The following is a 27,484-nucleotide window of genomic DNA, read 5'->3' on the forward strand; positions in this document are numbered from 1 at the left end:
ATCTCTCCATGACATCAGCTCCCACCTACACGCATCCCGCTGTGGGGGCCTGGGCGCTGTATGGACGTGTCAGGGCTCTGATTGCATCTCAGACGCACACTAGTGTTGGCTTTTCACTGCAAGCAAAAGAGGTACATTAACTTTAAAGGTCCTTTTCTGTCTTAACAAACTCTTAACTAACAACTTGGCACTAACAATATCATGAACTGTGGTCTGATTTAGTTTTTAGTAATTATTACTTCCCAAACATTTTACTTCCATAGAATAAACTTATTTATACCACCTGCACAGCAATTAACCAATCATGTGATATAGGATATCTGCCTGTATACCTGCAACCAAGCACACTGAACTCTGTCATCTGATAGGTTGCTAATCCCCTTATTATGCTTGTCTGGTTAAATAGAACAGTCAGTCAGCCATTAAATCATCTAGCCGAGGGATCAATGTGGGCCCCATAATTTAGCTGTGCGCTAGGCTGTGTACAGTGTGATTTGAAAGGGAAAATGGAAAAGGGCACAGGCAAAAAGTACAAACATGTAAAATTAGATCTAAACTGAGCAATGCTAGCTTTACAAATTTGCCCTTGAGTGACTGCATTAGCATGGTCTATAGGGGGATACTCTTGAGTGACAAGAGTTTGCCTCCCCCGTATGGTTTATCACATACGCTGCCCTCATAGGTCAAATCTGGTCGTCTTGGATGTTGGATGTCAATGATTGGAATTTATCCCAAATATCAGTGCGCTAAAGGATTCACAAGATGGCTTGGATGACTGGGATCCCAAGGCCTAAGTGACTCCTGAGGACTTGGAGTGAGGAATGTGCAGCCTGCTATTGATCTTTACTAAGTGAGGTCACTGCATGTGGGGGGCAGCTGCCCCACTCTCAGACCCCACATAAAGGGGACAGACTACCCCCATGAATAAATAAATAGGTCAAATAAAGAGGATTTGTCTTATGTTTGATATCAACTTTTAAGATATGTTGAGGATTGTAGCCAGAGATTAGAAGCAGATGCACCAGTACAAACCCAGGTCTAAGAAAGCAAATTGTCTATACTTTATGTGTTGGGTTATTCAGCATTTGTATACTCTATATCATAAACTAGAGTATTGGCTGGTCTTTGTGTTGTTATTCAAATGTGTTCCAAGAGCAATAAATGCCATCTGCATCACTTAAAATGTTTTTTTATGTAATGTGATTATAAAGGAAGATAAGTCTATGTCGATGGCATGTTAAGAGTTGTGTATTCTTAAATGAAATTTCTGAAATATGCAAATAATCAAACCAAGTTAGAGACCTATCATTAATATTTGTTAATTCATATTTAAAAAAACAAAAAACAAACAAGAAGTACAAATTTCACTTTGCTCCTTGTAGTCTTGCAAGGCGTGCTAGGCACTAGATTTACGCTCGGGGCATAGTAAATCAAATTTACTTAGCACACAACTGGATTAGCCTTTAAACAGTTCTCACCGGTGTCATTTAAAATGGGCTGTACAATAGATGATTAAAGAGTGAACATGAACCTGATTACACCTGCTTGGATGAACACACCACTCCCTGGGCTATCATTGATTATTGCTTGTGATTTTAAAAAAGGGTAAAAAAAAAACAAACATTACAGCTGCTCTGGAAAAATCATTTTACACTAGAGAAAAAACATTTTTTTCTTAACTCTCTCTCAGTCTTTGATTGATCAATGGAATCGGTCTCAGCTGCCCAGCTTAATGGGGCTTTACAAGATCATTATTAGTGCTGAATCTATTAGTTTGTTAATTTATTAGTCGTTTGATAGAAAGTTTGTCGATTACATTTTGGGAGGCCATCACTTACCAGTTTAGAACTGCATCATTCCTCTGTACATTTAAGGTTTACTGTGGAGTTTTTGACCCTTTAGTAGCGCAATGGAGACATTTTTCTATGAGTAGGTCCCGGTTTTGTTTGTCTTGCACATAAGGACCCACATGATGACACACATGCGCGCACACCTGCATGAGGGGGAGGCAATTCATATCCTGCCAATGGTGTCACACTATTCCACTGATCTACCTCTCCTTTAATGCCTAAAATGGGCTTCACAAGTGTTTTATGAGGAAGGAAATGCATTTATCACATTTGTTAGATCCCAAAGATACACATAATGCATTTTGGTGAGTAACACTGTAAACAACTTTTATTTGTTTACATAACTCCACAGTACACCTCGACAGTAAGACTTATGAAACCTCAAACAGCGAGTCACCTACTGGTTTGATCTTGAGGGTTACGACGTGCTTTGTAGACTCCAAAAAACTCTTGAGTCAAGTTTAAGGCGGGTCTATGGTTTGCGCCGTTGATGGGCATGTGGAGAAGCGGACATTCTGAGCCTTTTATCGGTCTCACACAGTGATGGATGTGTGCAGCTCTTTGCCCAATGGCCCATAGCCTGAGCTTCTGTCTAAGCCTCTAAGCTACTGGAATGCGTGCAGCTTCTTGCTGTGGACATCAAGGGAGAACAGCCACGCCGCTTTGTTTACAGCCTTTCATGGATGCCACACCAGCCTAATCAATTTCGAAGAGGATAAATATTTCAATGCTTTGTTGGAGATTGAATGGTCCATACATTTACATGGCCAGCAAATATTAATGCAGCACAATAGTTACTTTTCAGTTGACTTCTCCAAAAGATACATGTGCGTAGTATTTGTGATAAAATATTCAAAACTCAAGTTTCGCTTAGCATTTTTCACAGCTTTTCATTTGTGTCCCACAGACTTTTTTTTTTTTTTAGCAAAGCATAGTATTGTTAATTATTTTTTTATGCATTTATTTATCTGGTGATTAATTTTCAGTCCATGTGTTAAATACTGTCCTCTGATCAATTATAAGCTATATATGCCAAATTAAAATGTAAGGTGATGTCCATTTAAGCACATTCTAGCCTAATTATAGAATACGATAATATAATTTTTTTGTGTTTGACATTTAGGGTAATTACACATGAACATATTTTAACAACAACCTCTGCATACTGTAGTTTTGTATCGTCAACTTATCTATTCTAACAAATCAAGTTAGCGAAGGTAAACAAGAACAAGCGAGATAAAGCACCTCAGGTCAATGCTGTGTTATCAGTACTCGCTCTATCAGGATCAGTATTTCACTCCAGATGCAGACAGAATTATATGGCAAACAAGTGGAGATATTTTAAATGGGAGTGAGTGTTTCAACAGGCCTGACCTACTTACAGCAGCCAGGGCTGAAACAGCTCCTCACCTGTGTCTGACAGACGCCAGGACCCCTTATAAAAAAACACAGGCCCCTCGATATCTTGAATAGTACACTGAACAATATTATACTGTATGTGATACCAAAACCCTTGCTTATTTTTAACGAATGCTCTCAGTAGCAGGACAACCACTCTATAAACAGTAATGGATATAATATGTAAAATAGAATTAATCCGAGACCTGAAGCTAGTAATAGTAGTTACTGCCCGCACTTGAGTTGGGCCACGTTCAGTGTGTTACCAGTTAGTAAAACTCTCTTTGTTTAAAAATCTACCTTTTGGCACCTGATTATTGAGCAACAACTTTTGACTATCTAAACAAAATGTTACCTTGTATGCATTTTAAATGTTATTTTTTCTTAAAGGACAGTGTGAAGTCGGCAACCTATAAGCCATTCTGAAAGTGTTTGCTCCATGTGTGCAATGGAAAAGAGAAATGGAAAAACAGTTACACTGTAATTTCATTGCAAGAGGTTCATATGTATATCTCATCACCAACATTGTAAATGTAGTATTAGTTTTCAGCAGAAGACTTTGACATAGGAAATATGTCAAAAATGTCACCCTGGTCCTAATACTGCAGCATAAACGTGCAAGATGATAATTGTTAACTTTGCTCATGAGCATTACTGTGTTGACAGCAGAGACTGATTTGAATTTTCCAGCTGCCGCTGAGGGTGTGAGATATTTAATTAATCTTGCACAATAAATGCATATATCAATGCCTAAACTATGCTGTTAAATGAGTCTTTGAGCAACAACTGCAGCTGGAAGATGAAGCCACAACTTTAACTTAGTTATCAGTGAAATATTTTCTATTTATTTCACTTTAAATACAAAAGTGTATAAAGATTCAAGCACTGGCATTACTTACAGAGCACTTGTGTTCACCCTTTTTATAAGCAATATTTATTACAGTACAAATAATTATTATAGTATAAACAATTGTGGTGTAAGCAGCAGCAGTGGCCTGTAGTATGGCTCTTGCTTTGGTGCTCCAGCAAATGTCAGAATATGTTATGTAGCCCAGTAAAGAAGAAAGTCTTTCTATGGGGGTTGCAGATGTAATTATTGAATGTCAACCTCAAAATCATTTAAACTTTTGACCACTGAATTTGTAGAATATCTGTCAGCTTATTATACACTGCATATGCTCAGGATTCATGTAATGGGTCAGTGGACTGAGCATTCAAAATGCTTCAGATGGATGGATAAAGAAGAGATTTTTCATCATTCCAGTAATTGGTGTCTGGAAGGTATATCAAATGATAAAACTCTGGATACTCTCAAACTTATAGGTTTTCCTTTTCCTCAGCAAAGGGTGTGACAACAGTAAAACAGACTCTAGAAAAGAAATAGGCCATCTCAGCAAGATCAACAGGGCAGGCTGCTTCCTAAAAGTGGATCAGCTTTCACTGGATTGTTGAAAGCTGAAAAGGGTGCAGATAGAAAGAAAAGTAAAATTTTCTGCCAGTTTCTCCCCGATCCCTCAGTGTTTACCATGTTTGAGGGTTCATTAATGACAACACATGAATAGTTTTAATCCATTATGCCCTGTGTGACGTGTTTTGACAGGGAGATTTGGCTGGAGTACCAGGAATAAAAGGGCACTAAGCCAAGAGAGCCAAATGACTCTCACACAGTTGTAAAGAACCTAGTATTTCTCATTGAACCTAGTATTTGTCTGGTGATATTAGTCACTCTCAGGTGATTTCCATCTCCATCGTACCAATAAATACATTTTGAGTTTGATGAGGTGACTAGAAGTACTTATTATCACCTTCAGAAAGAAAAATGTGCCATTGCCTTTTCATTTGCTTCTCTGTCTCTTCTCTGAGTATTAATGCACTTTTCTGTCTCTCGTAGAGCACCTGTTGATCTTTTTTCACCCACTTCGGCCTTGATAGTGATAGCAGGCCCGGCGACAGACCCAGCTCTGCTGTTTTACATTTCATCAGCAAGCTGCTTCTGCTGGCTCCACATCTGTTATGGAAATTTGCACAAAGCTGAAATGGAATATCATTTCAAATATTTTTACTTCTAAAACCGGGTTGATTTAGGCACTTGCAAAGGTTTCAAAGATATAGGTGATGAAATATGCTCATCCACTTTCACAGCCATATATTACTTTAATCTATCAATACATTCTTAGTGCCTGATAGCTTCAAAATTGGGATGTTTTAAGAAGTCAGCGCTTGTGATAAAATTCACAACCTCTGACCGTGTGTCACAAGCCCCAGAGGAGAAGCAAGCTTGATGAATTTAACTCCCCTGAACCTTAAGTTCAAAATGTCCCCTATTTCTGTTCAATAGTTTAATAAGATTTTAATTAGGCAATTAAAAGTCTTTGGAATGGCATATGGTCATAATTACTGCTGTATGGTTCACTCAGGGATGAATGAGTCATTAATTACTCTTAGCTGGGTCTGGGGATTGGACTTAAAATGGGTCGAGCAGGAAAGAGAGGGTATTTCTTCAGACTTCAGTCACCTAATCAGAAATACAGACTTCTGAATTTCTATTAACTTGGGAACTGGATTGGGTTACACCGGTTATTCGTGAATCCATTACTACTGTAAGTTTGTGTGTAAAGTCCTTCCTAAGTTTTAAAGAAGACATGTATCTAATCAGGTTGCACCATTGTAATGTAAGAAATGAGATAGCTAGTAAATACTTTAGTAATGTGTCAATCTGTTACTAGGAAACCTTTTTTAGCATACCCAAAACTATTTAAACAGGAAGCCACGGTTTTACTTGCGCACATAATATATTAAACGTTCCTGCCAATCCTTTGTAAGTTTAGGTATTACTTTGTTTTAATTCTATTTGTATATATAAATAAATCTATGTTTCACAATTAGTCAAATTCATGCGTTTGAGGATGAGAGGGACATATCTGATTATGCTTAACTAGTTGATTTGGTCATTTAGTTTAATGTTATTAGCATGACATTTGGAAGTATTCTGTGTTATTTTTGTGAAATTAAATTTTAAATCTTTCCAGTTTACAACATTACTAGACAGAACTTTATCAAGTGTCAGCCAAGTCATACGTGTTGACAATATTTTAGATGACCTCTTTTACTCTTCAGTCTAAACGGATCAACAGATTAGCAAGCTTATGTTAGTTTGGTCAGTAAGTACATTTTTAGCAAGCAGTTATACTACAGTCATACTCGCTACGGCGTAAATTCACACGCAATCGCATGGTAATGTAAGTCACGGGAGGCCAAACGGCGTTGATAAACACGCTAAAAAGCGAGTATGCGCCGTCTTGATAACATGCCCAAAATGGCATACGAATTGGCGTATCATACATACGCCACTTCATGAGATCCGTCTGTTCACCTGATACTCTTACAGAAGTGTTGTAATGTCTTACTCATAGATGGGTATCTTTGGATCTGGATGAGTAGTTGCAAAATAACCTGAGAGACAGTAGGACCGGTGCAGAACTGTGTCAACACTACTCCCACATCGTCCGCATGGTGAATCAGCCACTCTGTCCATATGTGCAGGCGTGCTCCTCCATTAAAGCCTCTCCTGACAGATGATGTCCTCCACATTTAACATCTGCTTCTTCACACATCTGAGAGTCCTTCAGCAGTGTGAAGGTGTCAAGGGGGCAAGAGGGGAAACGTTAATCACAGTTTGGCCACATCTGGGAGCATGTGACCTGGGTTGTCTAAGGGGTGTGAAGTGTGTGTGTGTGTGTGTGTGTGTGTGTGTGTGTGTGTGTGTGTGTGTGTGTGTGTGTGTGTGTGTGTGTGTGTGTGTGTGTGTGTGTGTGTGTGTGTGTGTGTGTGTGTGTGTGTGTGTGTGTGTGTGTGTGTGTGTGTGTGTGTGTGTGTGTGTGTGCGTGTGTGCATGTGTGTGCGTGCGTGTGTGTGCGTGGCTTCCTGAGATGACAGGCATGCGAACAGGTCGTAGTTATCAGTCAACACTTTTCCAGTCAACAGGTTGTGTGTGGAATCCAGGGAGCCTTGACCCCTCCTACTCTACTCGGATGGTAAATGTTAATGTTGGTGCCACCTGTTTAAGCATGATACGCAGTGCTTCTATTTATAATACTCAGAATTGTATAAGTAGTGCTGTCATTGGACAGTCTCTGCCTCTCAGGGATATTGACAGTTTAACTGTATACCAAGAGCTATATTACAGGAAATGACTGGTAAAGAGTGCTGGAAATTTCCCTGTTTAGTTAAATATAAAACCCTTTGTTGACATTCTACTGCGAAGACTTTTTACAGTGTTGAAAATAAAATGTCCAATGATTTATTCTGGTATATGAAACATTTTGAGAAAGAGTAAATTTAACTTTGCATTACAAGAACTTAGTACAATATATATGATTTGGTGATATTAGTGTAAGGGTTAGGGTTTAAGGTTTATTTGTTTAATTTATGTTGCTATTCTGGTCCCTTGCTATAAATAATGGTGTCTTGTAAGCCCGTTTGGGCTGGGCATACTTTTTTGTGCATGAGGCAATAATAAAATTATTTATTCATTCATATTCTGTAAGCTTTCAGTTTCATTTTGACAGAGTTGCCTATTTATGGGAGTTCTCTTCTTATTACAACCACGTGTTAGTGATTCAGTTCTTTTCTTCCTATTCCCAGTAGAGCCTCTTACTGCTTCATGTAAAGCCCATGTTGCAGGGTTTATTTTCTAAAGAATTTTTGCAATTTGCTTGTAGGTAATAAACATTTACACAGATACCCAACCCCCCATATGTACCTATTAATCAACAGTGGTGGTTTACCTGCAACATGGGCTTTAATGGTCTCTTCCCCTCCTCAGCTAATTATTTTCACTTCATGGACGATCTGACAAAACTGGACTGACAAAACTATTGTTATTACTTATTTGGATGATGGGCGAGTGAGCAAATGCCTATGTCTCATCAGTCAAAATGTGACCACTTTTGTGTCACTTATTTCCCACCCAAAAGCATAACATTCAGTTTCTACTGGAGATGCCCCCCTCACTTTTCAAAGTCCTAATTTGGCAGCATGTTCCTGTGACAATAATTGATTTTAGAGAGACTTAAACTGTATTTCAGCCTTTAAGTCTTATGCTTTTTTATTTATCTATTTAGTTGGGTTTGTTTGGTTATTGTGGCTTGTGGAGATGTTAATACATCATCTCAGTCCATATCATTCTCTATTACTGTAATGAAACCATATGCTTTTCCAGTTATTAAGAAATGTAAGCCACATTTCTATGGTGTTGTTAGTCTCATGGAATGCACATGTTTTCATTATAATGTGTTATTTGCCAGGTTCATTGGTTGAAGAACCCGAGACTTAATTGTGTCCTCCCACTAATAAAACCAAACCTATGCCTTTGATTAGACCCTCAGTGTTTAATAATCTGTAATCGACGTATGCAATAGGGCTGGGTTTAAAAAAAAACTTTTGCAGTTCAAATCGATTTTAATTTAAATGATCTAATATCTATTTATAAAATCTACAATCGATCTATTGATTGTCAGGAAGGATGTTAACGCTCCAAAGATAGGCTACATTTTGGCGAGGGAAAAACTGGCAAGGCCAATGTAAAAGGGGTCCCTTGACTTCTCACCTCAATATATCTGAATGAAATAAAATAAAAAAGATATTAATGTAACTGCTTTGGGGTCAAAATCAACATATTACTGATACTTTTAATAATGCACCAGGTTAGAGGGAACCTTGTACAATTGTAGAATCACTTTCATATCCAAGCAAAATTGGTTTTGCAATGAAACATCCCAAATTGACATTGAATCAGAAATTAAATCAAATCGGACAAACAGTGGTGATACCCAGACCTAGTATGCAATGATTATGTGAAACTGATCTAATAAGGTAGATATGTTGCTGGAGGGGATGTAGAAAGATACCCTGGACAGATTTAAGAGGAGATCATAGACAGAGAGATGGGAGAGTATCATCCATAGCCAGAGCACACTATCACGTCTGTGTAGGGAGTGAAAGGGATGATTCAGTTTATGCATCATGCAGGAGAGAGCAGTGAAGTGCAGAGTTGCATATAGATTTCTGTGCTGTCAGAGGGGCCCTTGTTCTCTCATTCACGCTGAGTCTAGCTCTCTCTACCTACCTCAGTTGGATTCAGCTTGATGCATACGGGCCTCTTTTTCTGATTGTCACACAAACACAGAATTAATGTTAGTGGCGTCTCACTTTGAAATTGTTCCACACAAAGGACGCTAAAGATGCTTATGGCCGCCCTCCTTGTCTGTTACATGTTAAAGTCCACTGACATCATGTCGGCTGCTGGTAGGGGGCATTGTCCCAAAAACTTCAGACTGTGACCTTGTCTGCTTTTGTCATCATGGTCATTAAGAATCACAGTCCCCTCTGCTGTAGGTTGAAATTCTTCAATCTTCAGACATCCGTGATTATATTTCCTTTTAACAGCTTTTACATAGTATCTGGACTGTGTGCATCAGTGGTTAGAGGAATAATGGATTTTGATCTATTAGCTCTCCTGTTCAGATACATTTTTCAGAGACTTAAAATCAATAAAACAGCCTATTTCAAACAACTTAACTGAGAAGAATTATACTTAATTTTTCATTTGCTTTATAAAGAGTTATTCCTCCTTTTGGAGACTAAATTGACAGAATAGAGTATGTCTGCCTGTATTTTTCATATTCAAGTCATGTGTGTGTAGACCTACTGCTTTAGAAATAACCATTTTTGTGTGTTGATCTCTGGCCTTTATCATGGCCTTCCTGCTCCTTCAAATGTCATCTCCCCAGCTCAGATTTGGAGATGTCTGTGTTTGCAACAAGCATCAGACTGTTTATTGACTAAGAGTCAGGAGCCCCTTGATAGAAGCCAGGAATAGCTTCACTCGCTACATTTTTCTATTGATTGCTATACCTCACATGAAACTGAATCTCCTGTTGGTTGCATTTAATGAGGAGCTCCCTGTGGCAACAGTAATGGAGCGTTTGCAGTTGTAACTGGGATGTCTGTATTGAATTTCCTTTCACTTCTCACTCCTACGTTCAGTTAATCAGCATTATTGGTATAATAGTTGTCTTGTGGCTTTGTTCTGATGTTTTCTTAAGAATTGTTGTAGACTTTGTGGATAAATGAGTTTGCCAGTGTCAACTAACATGCAGTGATATATTGATTTGTGGAAAACTGAACAGCAGGCCTATGCAAATATTTAACCAATTTTCTGTGGCTTTGGACACTTATCTCCATAAATTCCTCTTCGCAACTGTGAGCATGCAGAACTAAAGCCCTCTATGATCTGTGGGAATTAAACTAAAGTTCATCCAAGAAAAATAGTGGGACAGAAACTCCTGTAATATGAGCCGTTATAGGAGTGTCACACCTTTTCATTCTTTAAGCTTTAACAAAGATTTCTTTTCTTTCCTGTGCATTGCACAATAGAGCAGGTACGTGCAGTTAAGATATGGAGTTTTGTAAGGTTGTTTGGCAGTAGCTGACACTATCAAATTAACCTGACCTGAGCATTGTGCTCAAACACGTCATGCTGCAAAGCTGATTAATGTAGTATTCAGTTAATGATCGCTACAGTGATACCTGTTGCTTATTCCTCTTAACAGAAACTAAAAGCAATACCACACAACCTTAGATCTGTAGTATGGAGTGTTCAAAGGTCACCTGGAGCCCCACAGATGGAGAAAGTAGACTTTGATTTTACACTCAAACTGTCAATGTAATGTGGCACAATTGTTGTAGCCAGAATTTTTGTTTTAAGATAAGAACACTAAGCACCCTGTCAATGACAAAGAAGGACATCTTTTTTTAACATATTGCCCCACTTAGAACTGCAGCTTTTATTGTACAGGATGGCACTTAAATTATACGCACACATTATACGGAACTAGTAGAGTTGCAACTAACAATCATTTTCATTATCGGTCCGCCAATATATTTTTGATTAATTAATAGCTTGTGTAGTCTACGGAATGTTACAAAATAGTGAAAAAAAAACATTATAGTGTCTTAATATCTCCGAGGTCATATCCACAAATGTTTGTCTTGACTCTTTGTTTTGGCTGTTTCAGATAATTTATTATTGCATATGACAAAGAAAAGCAGTGTCTTAACGATTAATCGACTATCAGAATAGTTGCAGATTCATTTTTGAACAATCAATTAACCCACTTATCCTTCCAGATCAATAAAATAAAGTATATGTTGTTCCTTCATTTTCACAGATCTCAGCTGAGACCCGGCGGTGCTGCATACGCATGGAGGCTGATCGGTGGAGACTTTCTGTCTTGTTCTGAGGTCACAGGTCGTCATTCCAAACCAGCGTCATCTTCTGCAGGCCCAAAGGAGTGCTCCGACTTACCCACAGTGCATAGGCCTTTCATTCAAGGAGCCTGGAGCTGCAGGAAAAGAGAGAGAAAATAAACAGCTTAAAAAAGACGCTTTTCATGAATTCCCCACAAACCTGAAAGGCAAATACTGCAAGTTGGCTGGCGGTCCTGAGGAGGCATGTGGACAATGAGTATGGCTTGGCTCTGTCTCGCAGCCTACACTATCCTACTTGTTGATTCCTTTCATACAGCTGTCACGGAAAGCGATGTCACTCCACGCCTCACCTTCTCCTACAGTAAGTTTTATTAACTTATTCACTATAGAATTATCAAGACATTGCAGTCAACTACTGTATGGGAAATTTCTTGCAGTATTTAGTCCCAAGCTTTTCTGGCACCACATGTTTACATCACTTTAATCACTTTAGTGCAAGGTAGCAGACTCATCAGGCCGTTATTTATCAGTGAAGAAAGGATGATGTGAGCTATGGGGGTGCCTGGGGCTCCAGATGGGGCTTTGTGAGATCCTTTTGCATGAACAGCAGCACTTGGCAAACTTGCTCTCCTTTGCTCTGTGTTGTAAAGCTCCCTCAAATCACAGATTGTCAAAGGTAAAACTTTACACAGCTGCGTGATCTGGGAACTTGTATATCATGAACGGTCAACAGAAACATCCGCTGTTTTCTGTTGAACTATTTACTATGTAGTAGTTCTTGATTATTACAAGGTATACCTATGTTCTAGTCTCACATCATGCCTGTAGGACAGATTATGTAATTCCCAGTGGTGTCCCTGTTCATTAACTCAGTTCAGTGAAACAAATCAATACACCTCACATGTGTCCATTGTAAGAGCTAAAAGGATTAAGATGGGTGAAATAGTGTTTGTTTACGCCATAATGATTTAAAGTCCATGTAAATCTGCACTGTGAATGGCAGCTCCTTCAGGATGGCTCTGTCGAGTACCTACAGGTCAGACATCATTACAAAATGAACAGGCCTATTGTGCTGCGACTTACTGAGGGCAGTCTGACAGAGTCTCACAAGCATGGAGTTATTGCTCTTATATAATCTGTAGCTTTGTGTTTGCTTGCAGAATGTCATACTATCCAGCCAGCTTAGAAACATACAGTAACAAATATGCTTGTCGTATTTCACCTTTAAAATATATTGGGGATATTGTTAAATTAGCCTTAGGTGCTGGGTTTCTGTGGAGCATGATTTGCTGTGCTCTCTTGGTACATGGTGCCATGGCCACCAGTGCCAAGTAGTGATTTCATCATCACTGATGTAATCTTTTAAATGATGTACCAGTGCACTTGAGATGACAAGCTGGATTTAAACATGTATTGTGCTTAAGTATTTCCATATAAAATTAAACAAAATTATGTATTATGAGATCAATGCAGGCTTTCAGTGATTGAACTGCTGTTAGTGACTCAAGTTCAGGCATCATTAGAGTCTTACTGTCAGGGAAGATTGTGCTGATAGATCGCTCTTACTAATCTATTATAGACATGGATAACATTTCCAGTATGGGGCTAATTTTGAACTACGCAAGCTTTCAAATAGGTCATTCATCTTGCCTGTCTGAGCCTGTGTATTTCCTCATAGGACCTCTACACCAACAGGTAATCTCTCTCACCTGCCAGCCTCAACAAAGCCCACAGCTCGGGCCATGGCGGAGCATTTCACAACAACACACCATCAATCACTCACTGAAAAGAAGCTTCACGTTCACACTTCTCCCTGGTTTGATGGAAAGATTTGATATTAGGGCGTGCAGCCAATGTTAAACACCAACATAAAACATGCAAAACCCACATGTCAGAATTCTAGAACACTAGACTGTGTAGAAGGGCTATGGATTCAGTATAGCTGAGGTTAAGCAAGGAAGGAGCTAACCAGACGTATCCTCAGTCATGGGCTTGTTTCAAAATAGCATTTATGTTGCTGTAACTTTAACCACAATGATAAGCTTCATGATGGGGCCATTAAGGAAACAACACAGCTTTAGCAACAGAGGTTACGAACCACCATAAAAGTTAGCAGGGAGTCATTTAATCAGGTCCTTCTCACATATCTTGACATGGTCAAGGGCTCATAGTGACTTTAAGTTCACTAGCTGGTTTATGCAGTAAGTCTGACAAAAGCTATTTAAAAAGACTGAATTTCCTGTCAGACTTCAGTGGGATGTTTAAAAGACCAGTTTTTAGGTTTTAGATTGTGATGTAAGGCAAAAAAACAAGCTTCATCCTGCTGATGAAGGTTAGCTGGGCCTGCTGGTAGAAGTTGTCTCGCTGTTTTAATGTCGGTTCTGCTACGCTGACATTTCCCAGCCTTCCGCAGAAGAGCTTTGTCACATTGTGTTTACAGTATCAAAGCAGAATGCAGAGCTGCAGGCCTCAGGGACCTGAACTTTATACAGCAGAAACCGCCTGGTCTCGTCATGGTTTTTTGATCCTCTCTGTCCTATCTGGATGCCAGTTAGCATGACGGTTTGCATGCCTTAACCTCTGTAGTGTAAGCGAGCCGGAGCTGCTTGGTTGCTTCTCATCCCCTAACACTTTCGTAGACCGACTTCCCCTCCTCTTCTCTCGTGCTTTCTCTGTCCCCTGGTCTCCGCCTCTGCCTTAATGAAGAAGGTAATCTGCCATGAATAATGAATGAGGATTTGTATGTGTTATGGTGTGAACACTTGTCTGGTTCTCATTATGCGCCTATCAGGACGAATCATGGGTTCAGGGTGTAGAGCCTGCATCTGCTTTTCTCTCCGCTTTTGTTCCAGGCTTTAATACAGACCATGCTGAATGGCTTAGTGTGTTGGGTCACTATTAAAAGGCACACCTATAAGCAGTTTAAGATGCCTGTCTTTGCCTGTTGATCTGTTCAGCCCTCTTAGTTAGACATCATGCGTGTGGACAGTCAAGCTCTAATTTTATTTAGGGCCCATACGCACAGCCACACTGGGGGCAAAGCATTTTTAATTATTCAAAAGCTGTCATGTCTAGACCAGTGGAATCAACCACTCTCAGGTAATTCAAAGTGACAGCAGTGTCAAGTGAGATAACAGCTTTTCAATATTGTATTTGTGCCACATACCTGAACAGCAGTTCTTAATGAATGCTTAAACACACTCCACTAGATCACTTGTTAAAGATCTGCTAAAGTGGAAAGTCATAGTAACTTTTATGAGGATTATTTTTGTTATGACTTAGTTCAGTATTATTATTGTTTTGATTAACTGAATAATAGCAAAAATAGTGACCAGGGCTCATCAAAATTCAACAGAGCCCAAAGTGGTCTCATAACAACCACAACAATTTTGATAATCGGTTAAAATCGTTTTTCAAGCAAAAATGCCAAAACATTATCTGGATCCAGCTTGAGCGTGTGCTTCTTTTCTATGGCATATGTGATAATAAATTAAAACTTCTGTGGGGTTCAGATTCAAGATTCAATTAATCAACCAATTATTTTGGTAAAAGACTGTTGCATTGAAATGAACAAGAACTTTTTTTGGTTATTATCCTGTTTTATAGATGTATGCCTGTATCAGAGTAATATTAGGTGATTTGATTGTATTTGAACATACAGCAGTAAATACAATGGATACTCAGTAATGCACTGTATATGCGACTAATCAGTCTCCATCTATGTGATTGTTTTCAGTCCATCATGAAAAGTTAGATTGTTGATCCTGATATTGCAGATGTTTTTGATACCCACCCTGTCCAATCCACCAGCGAGCGGGATATAAATCAAACTCGGCAGATCCTGTGAAAACACTCTCATTGCACGTTCATTTTCAAGGTGTTGCGAGGACGCCCCAACGGTGTTTCTGCTCCTACTGTAAATCCACAGCATGGAGTCAGGTCACCGTCAGAGTGCTGCTGTACACTTAGAAACATGTCATGACCTCATGTAGTCTCTCTGTTCTTGATGCTCCAGCCTTGTTCAGAGGACGGGTCATGGTGAGTTCCTGATAAACCAGCAGCTGGCTTACATTATTGTGGTTAATCCGGGGTCAGCTTGTGTTGCTCCCTGACCAACAGATTGCCCTGTCAACCTTTTTCATGGGAAAAGGATCCTTTAAAGGTGTGGTGCATGCTCTTTTGCAAACTACAGGTTTAATAGATTTGGAGGAAGGTGTTTAATTTAAATGTTGAAACATTAATTAGTTTCTATCCCTCCATTAAATTGCACCTCCAAAGCCCGTTATTGCCCATCCCGGGCATGGATACTGGATACATAGTGCACATTCTTTATCTCTACACTTTACAATTTCCTGTAGATGTTTACAGCATGTGCAGCATTTACAATATGGCTTTTCCAGCCTCTGTTTCCTGAAGCTGTGTTCAAAACTGCCACCAATCTCAGCCTCAGCATGGTGCAGTGGAAACAATATCCTGCTAACAAGATGCAGCTCCACAAGTTACCAATACAAACAGCAGGCTCACAGCTTGCCTAATGAATCTCCTAGTGAATTGACCCTCTTGCCTGTTGTCTTAATGCCTTCCAGATGCTTCAGTCTCTGTCCTTCAGCTTCTCGGGTCTACTCTCCCACACAATTACCCATTCAGCAGCAGCTCTTAATAGCTAGTTTGAAAATACTTTGGATAATTTAGTTAGCGCTCCAGTGTGGCCTGTTTTCTGTCTTGATGTCACCACTGACAATGCAACAATAGTGAGAGTTCTGGCTTTGCTGGGACACCGACCCAGTGGGACTCCTATTGGCACTGCAACTTCCTGTCGCAGCGGTCATTGCTTCTCTCTCGGCGGAGGGTCGTAATTACTTCTTCTCAAAGTAATTGAATTTACGAGAGTTCATGTGTTCTATCTCGAGCAAAGTCCTTGAACAAGTACACTAAGCAGATGAAGACAAATAAAAGAGATTTGTCCCTGTGGTGTATAATTTTTGTCTTTATTTTTGCAATCTTATTCTAATGTTGAGATATCTCAGTTTAACTGTCAATCCTCACTCTTTTTAACAAAAACAAATAGTTACACCTCTGGCATCAGGGATACATTTGATACACATAATGATAAAATATATTAGTTTATAAATATATTTTAATGTTGTCAATAAACTCAAAATATATTTGTCACATTGTGTTTATGATTGTGTTTATGATTTTAGAGCGTTAATGATCAAGATATAGAAAATATGAAAAAAAATTTCAACATAACAAATTGATATTTTAATCTGTGTGCAGATGATTCCTTTCTATTAAACTACTTGTGTGATATTGTGATTAAAGTTAGATTAATTACATAAATCTCTATTTTCCTAGGTTTGTTGGTTTAATGGAACAATTAAAAAATGCTACATATTGTTTGGGTGCAATGCAGGGATCAGTTTATGTTCTTGCTTGGCAACATTCTTCTTATATTCCTTTAGAGATAAGAATGTAGGTCATGTTTATGGTCAAGAGACTGGAAATGAAGCCTCAGATGTCCCCTAAAGATGACCCATCATGAGTCTATTGCTTTCTCTTGATCTCAACAAAGAGAGGCAGTCTTTTTTTTCCAGGTCGTGAACTATGACCAGCTCTAATCTTTATGAAATTACAAACTACTTAGACATCATCTTGGCTCAAAGTCAGGAGCTCTACCTTATTTTTAATGTTGACAATAATGATGTTTCTCAGTCTATCTTTAACACCACCAAGACAAGTTTACTAGTGAGCAGACTTTTTTTCCAGTTGAATGGAGAGTTTGTTGCAGATCAATTTGCTACTCAAATACAGTACTGTATATTTGTTTGCAACAGTATTTTCTTCTAGTTTTGCAGAAAGTTAACAAGATTGGGTGCTTTAAATAAGTTATGCAGTCGTCTTATCTCCTGGACATACAGCTGTAAGAGCTGATAAAGGCAGCCCCCCTCATAGGAGGGCACTGATTGAATCAGCCTGTTAAAAGTTGCTCTGCAAAAGAAGGCACCTAGATCTCTGTCACCAAAGGACAAATTACTCCACAGTTCCCCTATGGAGGGGATGTTCCACTCTTTTAATTATCCCTCTTCCCTTCCTCGACACAGACCCATCAGGAAATCAGCTGTACAAATGTAGGAGGATTCCTTTAAGCCCAATATAATTAATGTCTCCCCTAAATAGATTAGCAAGCCAATCTAGGTGAGTATTTCAAACCATTTAGCAGTGTCATTTGCAGAAATTACTTTTAATTACATAATAATGGCAATGATCTAATATTGCATGCAGCTGCCAGATGGGGAACCACTGAGTGTGCTGTTTATGCACTTCTATAAAGGGTCACAGAAGTGCTCTGAACCAGACAAAGCTGCTCTCTCTGGATCAGAGGTCAGGTAACGGTGATGCAGTAAGGTGAAAAACCCTCGAGCTCTGCCTGCTGGTTCCCTCTTTGGGAAGTATAAACAGACATTTACAGTCATTTACCTGCTTAACCTGTGACCTGTGTTGCCATCATCAGTAAAACAGAGACCGCAAAGTGGAGAGAACTTAAGATGTGTAGTGTCTCGCTTTGCCAGACCCTCCTCCAAAAAAACGCTGAAGGAGAGTCTGGCTACTCCACATAGCATTCGGGGATGGGAGGAAAACGTGCTATGGTTTAATAGAATTTCTTTAAACCAATCAGAATCGTCATGGGCGACGCTAAGCATCGCACAGGGCCGCTGCAAAATAGTTGTGCGAGAGAAAACTCAGATTGGACAGATAGTCTAGCTAGCTATCTCAATTTACCATGCAGAGATCTGAGGAGCAGTCAACAATAGTCACCAAATTTAAAATTCCAACTCAAAGAAAGCGGAAGGAAACGGAAAATAAATGCATCCGGCGGAATTTCCTGCGGCACAGGAGGAATCCCGGAAGTGGAACATCAAGGATATAGAAGCATGCGGCATGCTTACCGGCTCACTGACGCTGATGAGATTTACTCCTTAGGTATTGGAATTGGTTATTGAATGACGAGGTATTTTTCGATACTTGATACTTCAGAGGCAATTTGGTCAGTGCCTAAAAAGTATTGAATTCGGTACCCAGCCCTACTGGTCACTTGGCTGCCCTTTCTGACACCCTGTCTCTGTGGCTGCAGCAGATACAAGCTGCTCCTCCACTCTTAAGTGCTTCCTCTGAACCGCCCTGTCTATGTCCCCTCTTTCTGATACACCACAACATTTCTGGGGCTGCATTGTCATGAAATGGTCGCTCAGGAATCAACCTCAGACAGTCGAGCAACAATAGAGGGGATTCTTTAAGAGACTTTGGTGTATGCGGAGGGGAGAGTAGGACAAGTTCAAGAAGGGTACACTCAATTAGCTTGTGATGTTTTTTTTAGCGTTAACAGTCTGCAGAGTGTTCAACCTCTAGCAGTTATTCTCTCTGGGTTTTCTGGTCTCAGGACTGTGTTGCTGCTTATGACTGTCACTCTTGTTCAGAGATTTAGTTCAAGTTTGTGGCACTTTATTATGTCAGAAAATAGTGAACAATGGCCATCACAATTTGATTGAGCTGAATGTAATGTCTTCCAATTGCTTGTTTTTTGTTTTGACCAACAGTCCAAGACCCCAAACTATTCGATTCACAATAAACCGAGAAAAGCAGCAAATCCTCACATTTGAGAAGCTGGAACCAGTAAATGTGTCATATATTTGCCATCAAGACCTCAAACCGCAGTTAAGTTACCTGTAAAAGCTTAATAGTAAAAAAAGTAAAAACATATTAAAGTTGAAGAAGCCAGTTAGCATGTTTGAAACTTTCCATTATGAACCATGATGTCTCAAACATGAGTAAGGTGAGTCCAATGAAAGGTCTCTTCCTTCTGCATGACATTAAAACAAGGCTATGAAATATTGATTAGAGCAACTTAAAACATCTTGCTGCAATTTGAACCTGTCATTTTAAGACTGACCAATCAATTCTTTAAGCCTACATTTGTTTAATAGAGAACATGGGCAAAACATGATGTTATAATATACGATTTATCAATTAATGCCCCTCAGAGGAATAAAGCATTGTAAAGCAATAGGTCTATACTGAGAGATAATTAATGTTTTCCTGTAATTGGAAATGGAAAGCTTTGTGTGGTTGCAAAACCTCCTGGATCTCTTTAATGATACTCAATTAGGGACCCCTTTGGTTTTCTTTGTCAGCTGTGGTCGCTAAGTATGACAGTGGTGATCTGACTCCAGAGGATAATAGTGTAGATATCCACCTCTGTGAAAATCCCTCAAAGCTTTTGTTTTGATTCAGGCTTTGGTCTCTCTCTCTCTCTCGCTGTAAATCACCCGTTAAACTTCTCAAGACTCTGTGGGGAGAAAAAAGGGGGGGGGGGCAGCACTCTATCCTGTGATGATAGTGAGAAGGAGAGAGAGAACGGCCCCAATGGGTCCATGAACATACGTAGAGCAGAGCCTCTAGTGGTTTTACTGACAGATTTAACTACAATATGGCTCTCTGTTGCCGCGGTGATGGACTGCTATTAACATGATGTTTTCTCGAGGGTGAGGAAGTGTCAACCTCCTCTACATACCCTCTGAGGTGAGGTTATACCAGGTCATACGTACTACAGGGTATGGACCGCATAGTGTGCTTATTATCAGTACAACTTAATGACACATTACTCCATCTGGACTGGATTAGTTTTATGCCGGGAAGTGCCATAATTGTAAGCTCCATTGTTCCATTAAGTTATTATGGTTTGAATTGGGATGCAGATCTTAAACATAGTTTTTGCCTCTTTTGGTTATTTATTAATTATTAAATTAGTTGTAGCAGTTCAGGACTCTATTATTTTGAGTTTTTGAGAGGAGGATGTTGCTGGGTTTTTTTCTGAGCCAAGAGGAGGGTCCAAAGTAAATATTAACTCTGGGTAGGCCCTTGCTGAAAGTAAAAGATAACGTTCATACTCCCCACCCCAGTCATTTTTGTACAGTACCTTAGAGCAGAAATTTATAATTACAAATATTAGAGGACCCTCCTCAATAACATGAATGGAGTTCTTTAGTTGCTTTTCTTTCCCCATTCGTCACATTACAGGGGCAAAGATCCTGGATCAGAGCTTTAGCCACTTCAGGTTTCCATCAGCTCCCTGCTTCTGTTTATGCTGGCATGCAATTAAGAAAAGTTGTTCAAGCTGGGCCAGCACTGAAAGCCTCCAGGCTGCTGCAAATCCGAGATACACATGGGCCTTTAAAGCAGTGATTGGGAGGGTTGATGATTTAACCCTTGGCTTTAGTCTGGAGGTGTTAATGTGGTTAGAGCAAATCATTCACTTTCTGTAGGAGACATGAGGATTTTTCTCTCCTTGTTATTTACTTCTTTAATCTCGCTCTGATGAGAAGCTGACAGGATTTAGAAGTTGCAGTTGCATAAACATAGAAACACATGCATGTTGATTTCTTTACATTGTTTTTCCCCAGGGGTATTGAATACTTCATGAGGCCCAGATCCTTAGCTGTGTAGATATCCTGCAGTAGGTATATTGTCCTACAAAGTCAAAGTCCAGTAACCGAGTAAGTAATGAAATGGATTGAAATGACCTCAGTGTTTATATCCATTTCTGTCAGCTCTCTACTATGTACTGTCTGATAAAGGTAGAAATGTCAGAAAAAAAAGCTTAAATGTTTCTGAGTAGATAGTTGATATGAAGACAATGCAGGGGTGTATTTTAGTTTTTTATGAAATTTAAACTGTAGTCAAACTATTTAATCAACATTAAAACACACAAAACGTTTCCGGGTTGAGGCTTGTCAGGGGTGACACATTGTCCTAGTGTGTCTAATTGAGACTTAATCTAGACTCTGTGTTGTGCATCAAATTTTATGACCACACTCAAAACATCAAAATGCTTTAATTTGCCTACTCAAGTACCTTTTTGCATTCCCAGTCTTCAACAGCTTATAATGGCTCATTTATGAATTACACCTTATGTCTCCTCCTCTGTCTGTGTCTGTCCAGATGCGAAGGAGAGGACAACCAGAAGCTTCTCGGTCGGTGGAGTCTTCAACTATACCTCTCTCCTCCTCAGTAAAGAAGACAACATGTTGTACGTTGGCGCTCGGGAGATTCTCTTTGCACTCAACCTCACTGATATCAGTGCAGTCAAGCTACAAAGAAATGTAAGAGCCAAGCATCTGTAAACTGCAGTATCATATACAGCATCTTGTATCAATATGAGCGTAGTAATAATAGGATCCCAGTGGTAGGCTACAATATGAATATGATTAAGTCCATTGTAATTATAACCTGCCTCACTGTATTATACCACCAGTATGAGTCTGACAGTGTTTCTCTCCTGCAGCTCACGTGGAAAACTCCAGAGAGGAACAGAGACGAGTGCAGTTTCAAAGGCAAAGACCTGCAGGCAAGTGAACTGTTGGTGTGAAAGCTCAAGTAGCTAAACTCCGATGTCTCATCTGTACACGACTGCAGGTTTACCTTTTTGGGTCAAGTTGACCATTGTTGCAGGGCACTCTGGAAACAGATCCAGGGAAGAACCCTGGGCATTTCCTGTCAAGTTGTAACTTTCTATTCTACAACACTGGATTTTTCTCTTTCTTTCAAACAATCTTTTCCTCTGTTACGCTCTTTCTTTTTTCAGTTTAACATGCAAACATACAGACCCACAACCTTGTTTTGAATATTAAAAATGATCTCAAACACTCTAGTTTGACAATTTGTTGTTTTTCTAAACCACTTTACATTTCTAATTTCTTTTTCTAAGTAAGTGGCTTAAGACAGGAAATAACATAAATGGGATGGTGGATAAAAAAGCTCTTTTTGGAAACATTCGGTACAATCCTAACACAATCCGCTTTATTTATCTTCATGCATACATCCTAATCACCTATATCCTTTAAAGTATGTAAGCACTTGTAAAGAAAATGTCAATCATTTACATGAAATTCTTTTCTATGTTTCTAATACAGACGGATTGCTTCAACTACGTCAAGATTTTACTACGCATGAACAGCACTCATCTGTATGTGTGTGGAACATACGCCTTCAGCCCCACCTGTGCTTACATAGTAAGTGTTTATATGAACCAGTCACATCTGTTGCAGTGACATGCTGTGTGCAACCTGTGCTTGTGTTGGAGATATAAAGTGCTGTGTCATTCATTGTTTTGTCAAGTTGATTACCCATGGTGCAGAACCATATGTTGTGTATATTTATTAGAATCAAGAGGAAATGCTGCTTCCTGCCTCTCAGCTCACTTAGCAGTCTGGCTGAGGCCCATGCCCAGCTAGACACAAATACTGTATGTACATTATTTTATTATCTCCTGCGCTGAAGGGAAATGGATAAAAATATTTAATGCATGGAATCAGATTATATAAGAATCGACCCAGTCTCTTTTTACAAATTGTTTTAAGCCTTTTAGAGCTATCCAGAACAAACATACAGGGATGACCTGTGCTTCAACTTTACCTGAAGCCTGACTGACCACCTTTTCACTGTGGGACAGACGGACGGAGGTCACTGTCAGAGCAGTTTACAGCTCTACTTTTCAACTAAGTGTGATGTTTGTGTGTTTCTGTGCTCTCCAGAACACTGCAGACTTCTCCCTTGTCAAGAGTGATAATGGTGAGATTGTTACAGAAGATGGACGAAACCGCTGCCCTTTTAATCCTGAATACAAGTCCACTGCCATCATGGCTGGTAGGTCCCAAAATGACAGTCGATACAATCCAGCTTTGTGATGTATGTTTTGCTTTATAGAAACTGCTCTGGGAATCAGTAAAGTAACTACAGGTGGTTGATACGGAGACAAATTGGGGCATAACCTCTAGATTTCATTACTGTGGATGACGCAGAAGCCCATTCCCTTTTGGTAAACACTGTGATTATGCTGGTCTTCTTCATTGCGTTACAGATGGAGAGCTGTATGCTGGTACAGTCAGTAATTTCCAAGGAAATGAACCCATCATTTACAAGAGTCTAAGCCAAGGAACTGCTCTAAAAACAGAAAACTCCCTCAACTGGCTCCAAGGTACAGTGCTTTGGCTGGAAGGCAATGCTTTTCATTATATCGTCATGTAATTAAAAATGATATATATTATTTGATATCACATCTTATGTAAGATAAATGCCAATCTAAAACTGTTTGTATGCTGCATGAGAATATAATTTGACACAACTGGAGATTATATAAATGAAAAGTGTTTACCTGCAATCTGAGTCCCTGTCACAATTGAATTTAGTGTGTTTCATGTCAGAGGGAATAGGGATGGGTGTCCCAGGGTGCCTGAATTTCATTTGCTGTAGTCTGACAGTATTGTTTACGTCATTTTTCTTTCAGACCCGGCATTTGTTGGCTCAGCCTACATACAGGAGAGCCTGCCCAAGGGCAACCAAGTGGGCGATGACGATAAGATTTACTTCTTCTTCAGTGAAGCAGGAAAAGAGTTTGATTTCTTTGACAACACCATTGTGTCACGCATTGCTCGTGTGTGTAAGGTGAGTGATGCTTAAAGGTATATAGTCCATCTAAAGGGGCCCTTTTCCTCTTTAGCGATATATCCTGACACCCCCTCACATCACTATAGGAATCTATCAGACCAGGGAAGGGATTTGTTTTGTGTTTGTGCATTTCATGTGTGTTTGTGTTTAGTGCATGCTTCTATACAGATATGTAGTCTTCTGAAAGCTTCTTACAGCCTGAATATGATGAGTGTTTCTGGGCAGGATCTCTTGTTACAGAAAAACATTCCTCTTGCATGTCTCCCTCTGTTGACTCTTTTTTTTTTCCAGACTCTCTCCTCCCTCAATTCTTATCATTTTTCAACAAATATTTGTCTTCAGAGACGACAAGTCAGAAACGTTTTAGGATTACTGTAGCACAAGATCCATGCGCAGAAAAGGATTATCACCTGCTGGAGTACTTAAACCCAGGGCTTTTAAACTAACATGCAGACCTCACACAGTATTTTGTAAGATATTTTAGGATCTTCTCAGTTCTTTAAACATCACTATCACAAACCAGTTCTCCAGATCAGACTGCTGCTTGTCTCTGTGAAAATAATTATGTTTATTGAATGAAAAACTACCAGTTTGTGAGAGCCAGTATATTATTGTTATTATGGAAAGTCCAGCTGTGTCAGTCTGACACTGCACACAGGGTTATATATTCTTCATCTTAATGCAAATATCCACTCAGTGTTTTCATACATCCAATTAAAAAAAAAATTGTTTGTTGCCGTTTGTGGACCCTGGGCTGTCTTCAGAAACTGTGTTTTTTTTACAGTGTGTTCAAGGGACAGGCAGCTAGCAGATAGTGAGGAGATGTTTGCTGTATGTGATGAAAAATGTTGTCTGATGTAGCCTAAAAAACGCGTCACATCACTTAGAGCCCCTTTAAGTAGTTTGGTACAGATTACTCATGAGGAAATGAGTAATAATGTGTCACTTTTTAGGAGTGTGTTTCCCAAACAAATGTGGGATATAACAAAGCTTTAAAATTAGGTAAATGCTCTGAAGAAAAATAGTGTCAGTTCCTATAACAAATACCGTATAGTGATTCTTGTTCAAATAAGTTGTTACTTTAAATCCTATTACTATCTCCCTTGTCCCTTGTTTGACTTATTATGTCGGCAGCATTCCCCCTCTTTGTTGTTTATTCAGGTGTTTAGTACACAGGTTCCTCTTCATAGAAGCAAACTATTGAATGATAAACACTGTTTTGCTTGAAACAAACAAAACAAAGCATTTTCTTATTAGCTGGATTGTTCCGTTTCCCAGAAAGAAGCCATTACTGCCTGCCATGTTCATGCTTTTTGAAGGGCCTTTTGAACAACGGATGCTTTCAGAAGGGATTAATGAATGGGATGCATTTGCTTCAATTATTCAGAAGTCAGTTTAAGCACACAGTGGCATTAAATTATAAAACTAGGTTCAGGCAGGAGGACGAGACAATATACTGTATGTTACTCATTATCTGTCTGGGTTACTGCAATAAGTAATTGCTTCAGAAGCTCAGTATTGGCCATGTCATTTCCCCTTCCATCCAGCGCTGCTATTTCCTCTGATTAATGTAATATTAAAGTGGACTCGATTGAAGCTTTGTGTTAAAGGGTTTTATGTAGTTTAGAATATTACGTTTTTCTCTCATTTCTTCAGCGGCCAACTTTGATCTTGTTAGATCTAAGCCTGTGAGAAAACTGGAATAATTGTTGCCATGATCTGAATGTAAACAGACAGTAGCCTATGATTGGTGCAGAAGATCATCCTGCCTTTAAATGCCAGGTCTTTTTGCAAAACTAAAATACGCTCTTGGTTTGTGTAGGTAAAATATGTGTAGCCGCCTTCCTGAGGCTTGAAACTCCCTGTAAAATATAGTCTGTTTTACAGTCATACATCACATACTGTAAATCACTTTCACATTGAGGTTTAAAGATGTAGTTGCTCTCCAATTTGCACAGATATATGTGTGTGTAGCCAAATTAGTATCCATGGCAAGGTGGTCCCATGCCACACATCACTTTGAAGGCTAGTGCCAAAGGCGCTGAATCACAGCGGTAGTGTCAGTGAAGAAAGATTGTCAGGGAGCAAAGCCTCTTTCTCTTTTTTATTTAAAAGCATTTGCCCTCTTCAAAGGCCCAAGTTTTTTTTTATTTATTTTTTAATCAAAGCCAGTTTTGGTGATGTATATTGTTTTTATGACCTAGAAGTCTGCTGCCTCGGGGTATATCTGAGTTACCGGCACAATTGATTTAGCTAATTATGGTTTTACTATGAGGTTAAGGTTTTTCAGTTATGTCCTTCACCTTTGAACACTTTCTTTCGGTTTCTGTTTTTAGTCATGAAGAAGGTAGATAAAGTTTGTTTTTCTAATATAACATACAATATGTACTGTATGTTATGGTATGTGAGGTATGCCGTGGCAACATACCATATGGTGCACATTATTATTTCATGCCTTTTACAAGCCTGTCACATCCCATTAAATCACACTTGTGTATCAAAGCATTTTTTCAGAGGGATTGTCAACACCTCAAACAGGTGTCAATCTTATATGCTTGCACCCTCTACTGGCCACATGTTAAACATTTACAAACCTACACAAATATTTGTGTTGCAGGGCGACATGGGAGGCGAGAGGGTTCTGCAGAAGAAATGGACAACATTCCTGAAGGCTCAACTCTTGTGCTCTCTGCCAGATGATGGCTTCCCCTTCAACATTATCCAAGACATGTTTGTGCTGACACCGAGCCCTGATGATTGGAAGAACACTGTGTTTTATGGAGTCTTCACGTCTCAGTGGTGAGGACCAACTTTCACTGCTTTGATTACAACATCACCAAACTAATGTAGTAATACCTCCTCATATGTTGTGCAAATCTGGCACATTGAAACCAAAGCAAATGCAAAAGAAGAGAGGAGATGCTTTGAATCACATTTAACTTTGTATTCCAGTATTTGTAAATCAGTTAGTCTCTATACAGAGTTGTTTAGGCTTTCAGTGTAAAACATCCCCTAATGTCACAGACAGCTTTCCTAAAGATGTTACGAGATCAGAATGTAAAAAGAAAAGATTAATCAGTATTGTTGAGATGCTTTTTTATGTCTTATAAGGTATAAAGGTGCTTCAGGAAGCTCTGCAGTGTGTTCCTTCACTATGGACCAAGTGGAAAAGGCGTTCCATGGGCGATACCGTGAGGTCAACCGAGAGACTCAACAATGGTACACATACAACCATCCGGTCCCAGAGCCTCGGCCTGGAGTGGTGAGTAACTACATGCTGCCCTCTGCTGGAGAACCTGTAGACGAGTACATGTCAGTTATCAGCGTCATGTCATGACAGCTGCATGAACGAGTTCCATACACTCCTGTCTGCTCATCAGTCACATCCTCGATTTTGACTGAGGATCAAGGCTCAAACAAATATCCGAGCTGGCCTTATTGTGTCCACCTAAACATGATTC

The 27,484-nt window shown here is 39.4% G+C and overlaps 1 protein-coding gene across 3 annotated transcripts in view; it reads left to right on the forward strand.

Annotated features, from left to right (window-relative positions):
* The window catches only part of sema4ba (sema domain, immunoglobulin domain (Ig), transmembrane domain (TM) and short cytoplasmic domain, (semaphorin) 4Ba), a 76,142-nt gene that overhangs the window by 43,836 nt on the left and 4,822 nt on the right, over nt 1-27,484 (forward strand). For 2 of the 3 annotated variants that reach the window (XM_028585993.1, XM_028585991.1), the window contains exons 2-10: nt 11,480-11,880; nt 21,519-21,679; nt 21,862-21,924; nt 22,490-22,588; nt 23,111-23,222; nt 23,437-23,553; nt 23,863-24,020; nt 26,641-26,822; nt 27,135-27,285. In XM_028585993.1, coding sequence (XP_028441794.1) covers nt 11,763-11,880; nt 21,519-21,679; nt 21,862-21,924; nt 22,490-22,588; nt 23,111-23,222; nt 23,437-23,553; nt 23,863-24,020; nt 26,641-26,822; nt 27,135-27,285 — 1,161 coding nt within the window. In that variant the 5' untranslated portion in view covers nt 11,480-11,762. Of the gene's footprint in view, nt 1-82; nt 132-11,479; nt 11,881-21,518; nt 21,680-21,861; nt 21,925-22,489; nt 22,589-23,110; nt 23,223-23,436; nt 23,554-23,862; nt 24,021-26,640; nt 26,823-27,134; nt 27,286-27,484 lie in introns of those variants that run through there. The other variant, XM_028585994.1, reaches the window with a different exon arrangement.

This window comes from Perca flavescens, chromosome 8 (genome assembly GCF_004354835.1).
Source record: "Perca flavescens isolate YP-PL-M2 chromosome 8, PFLA_1.0, whole genome shotgun sequence".
Taxonomy (NCBI): domain Eukaryota; kingdom Metazoa; phylum Chordata; class Actinopteri; order Perciformes; family Percidae; genus Perca; species Perca flavescens.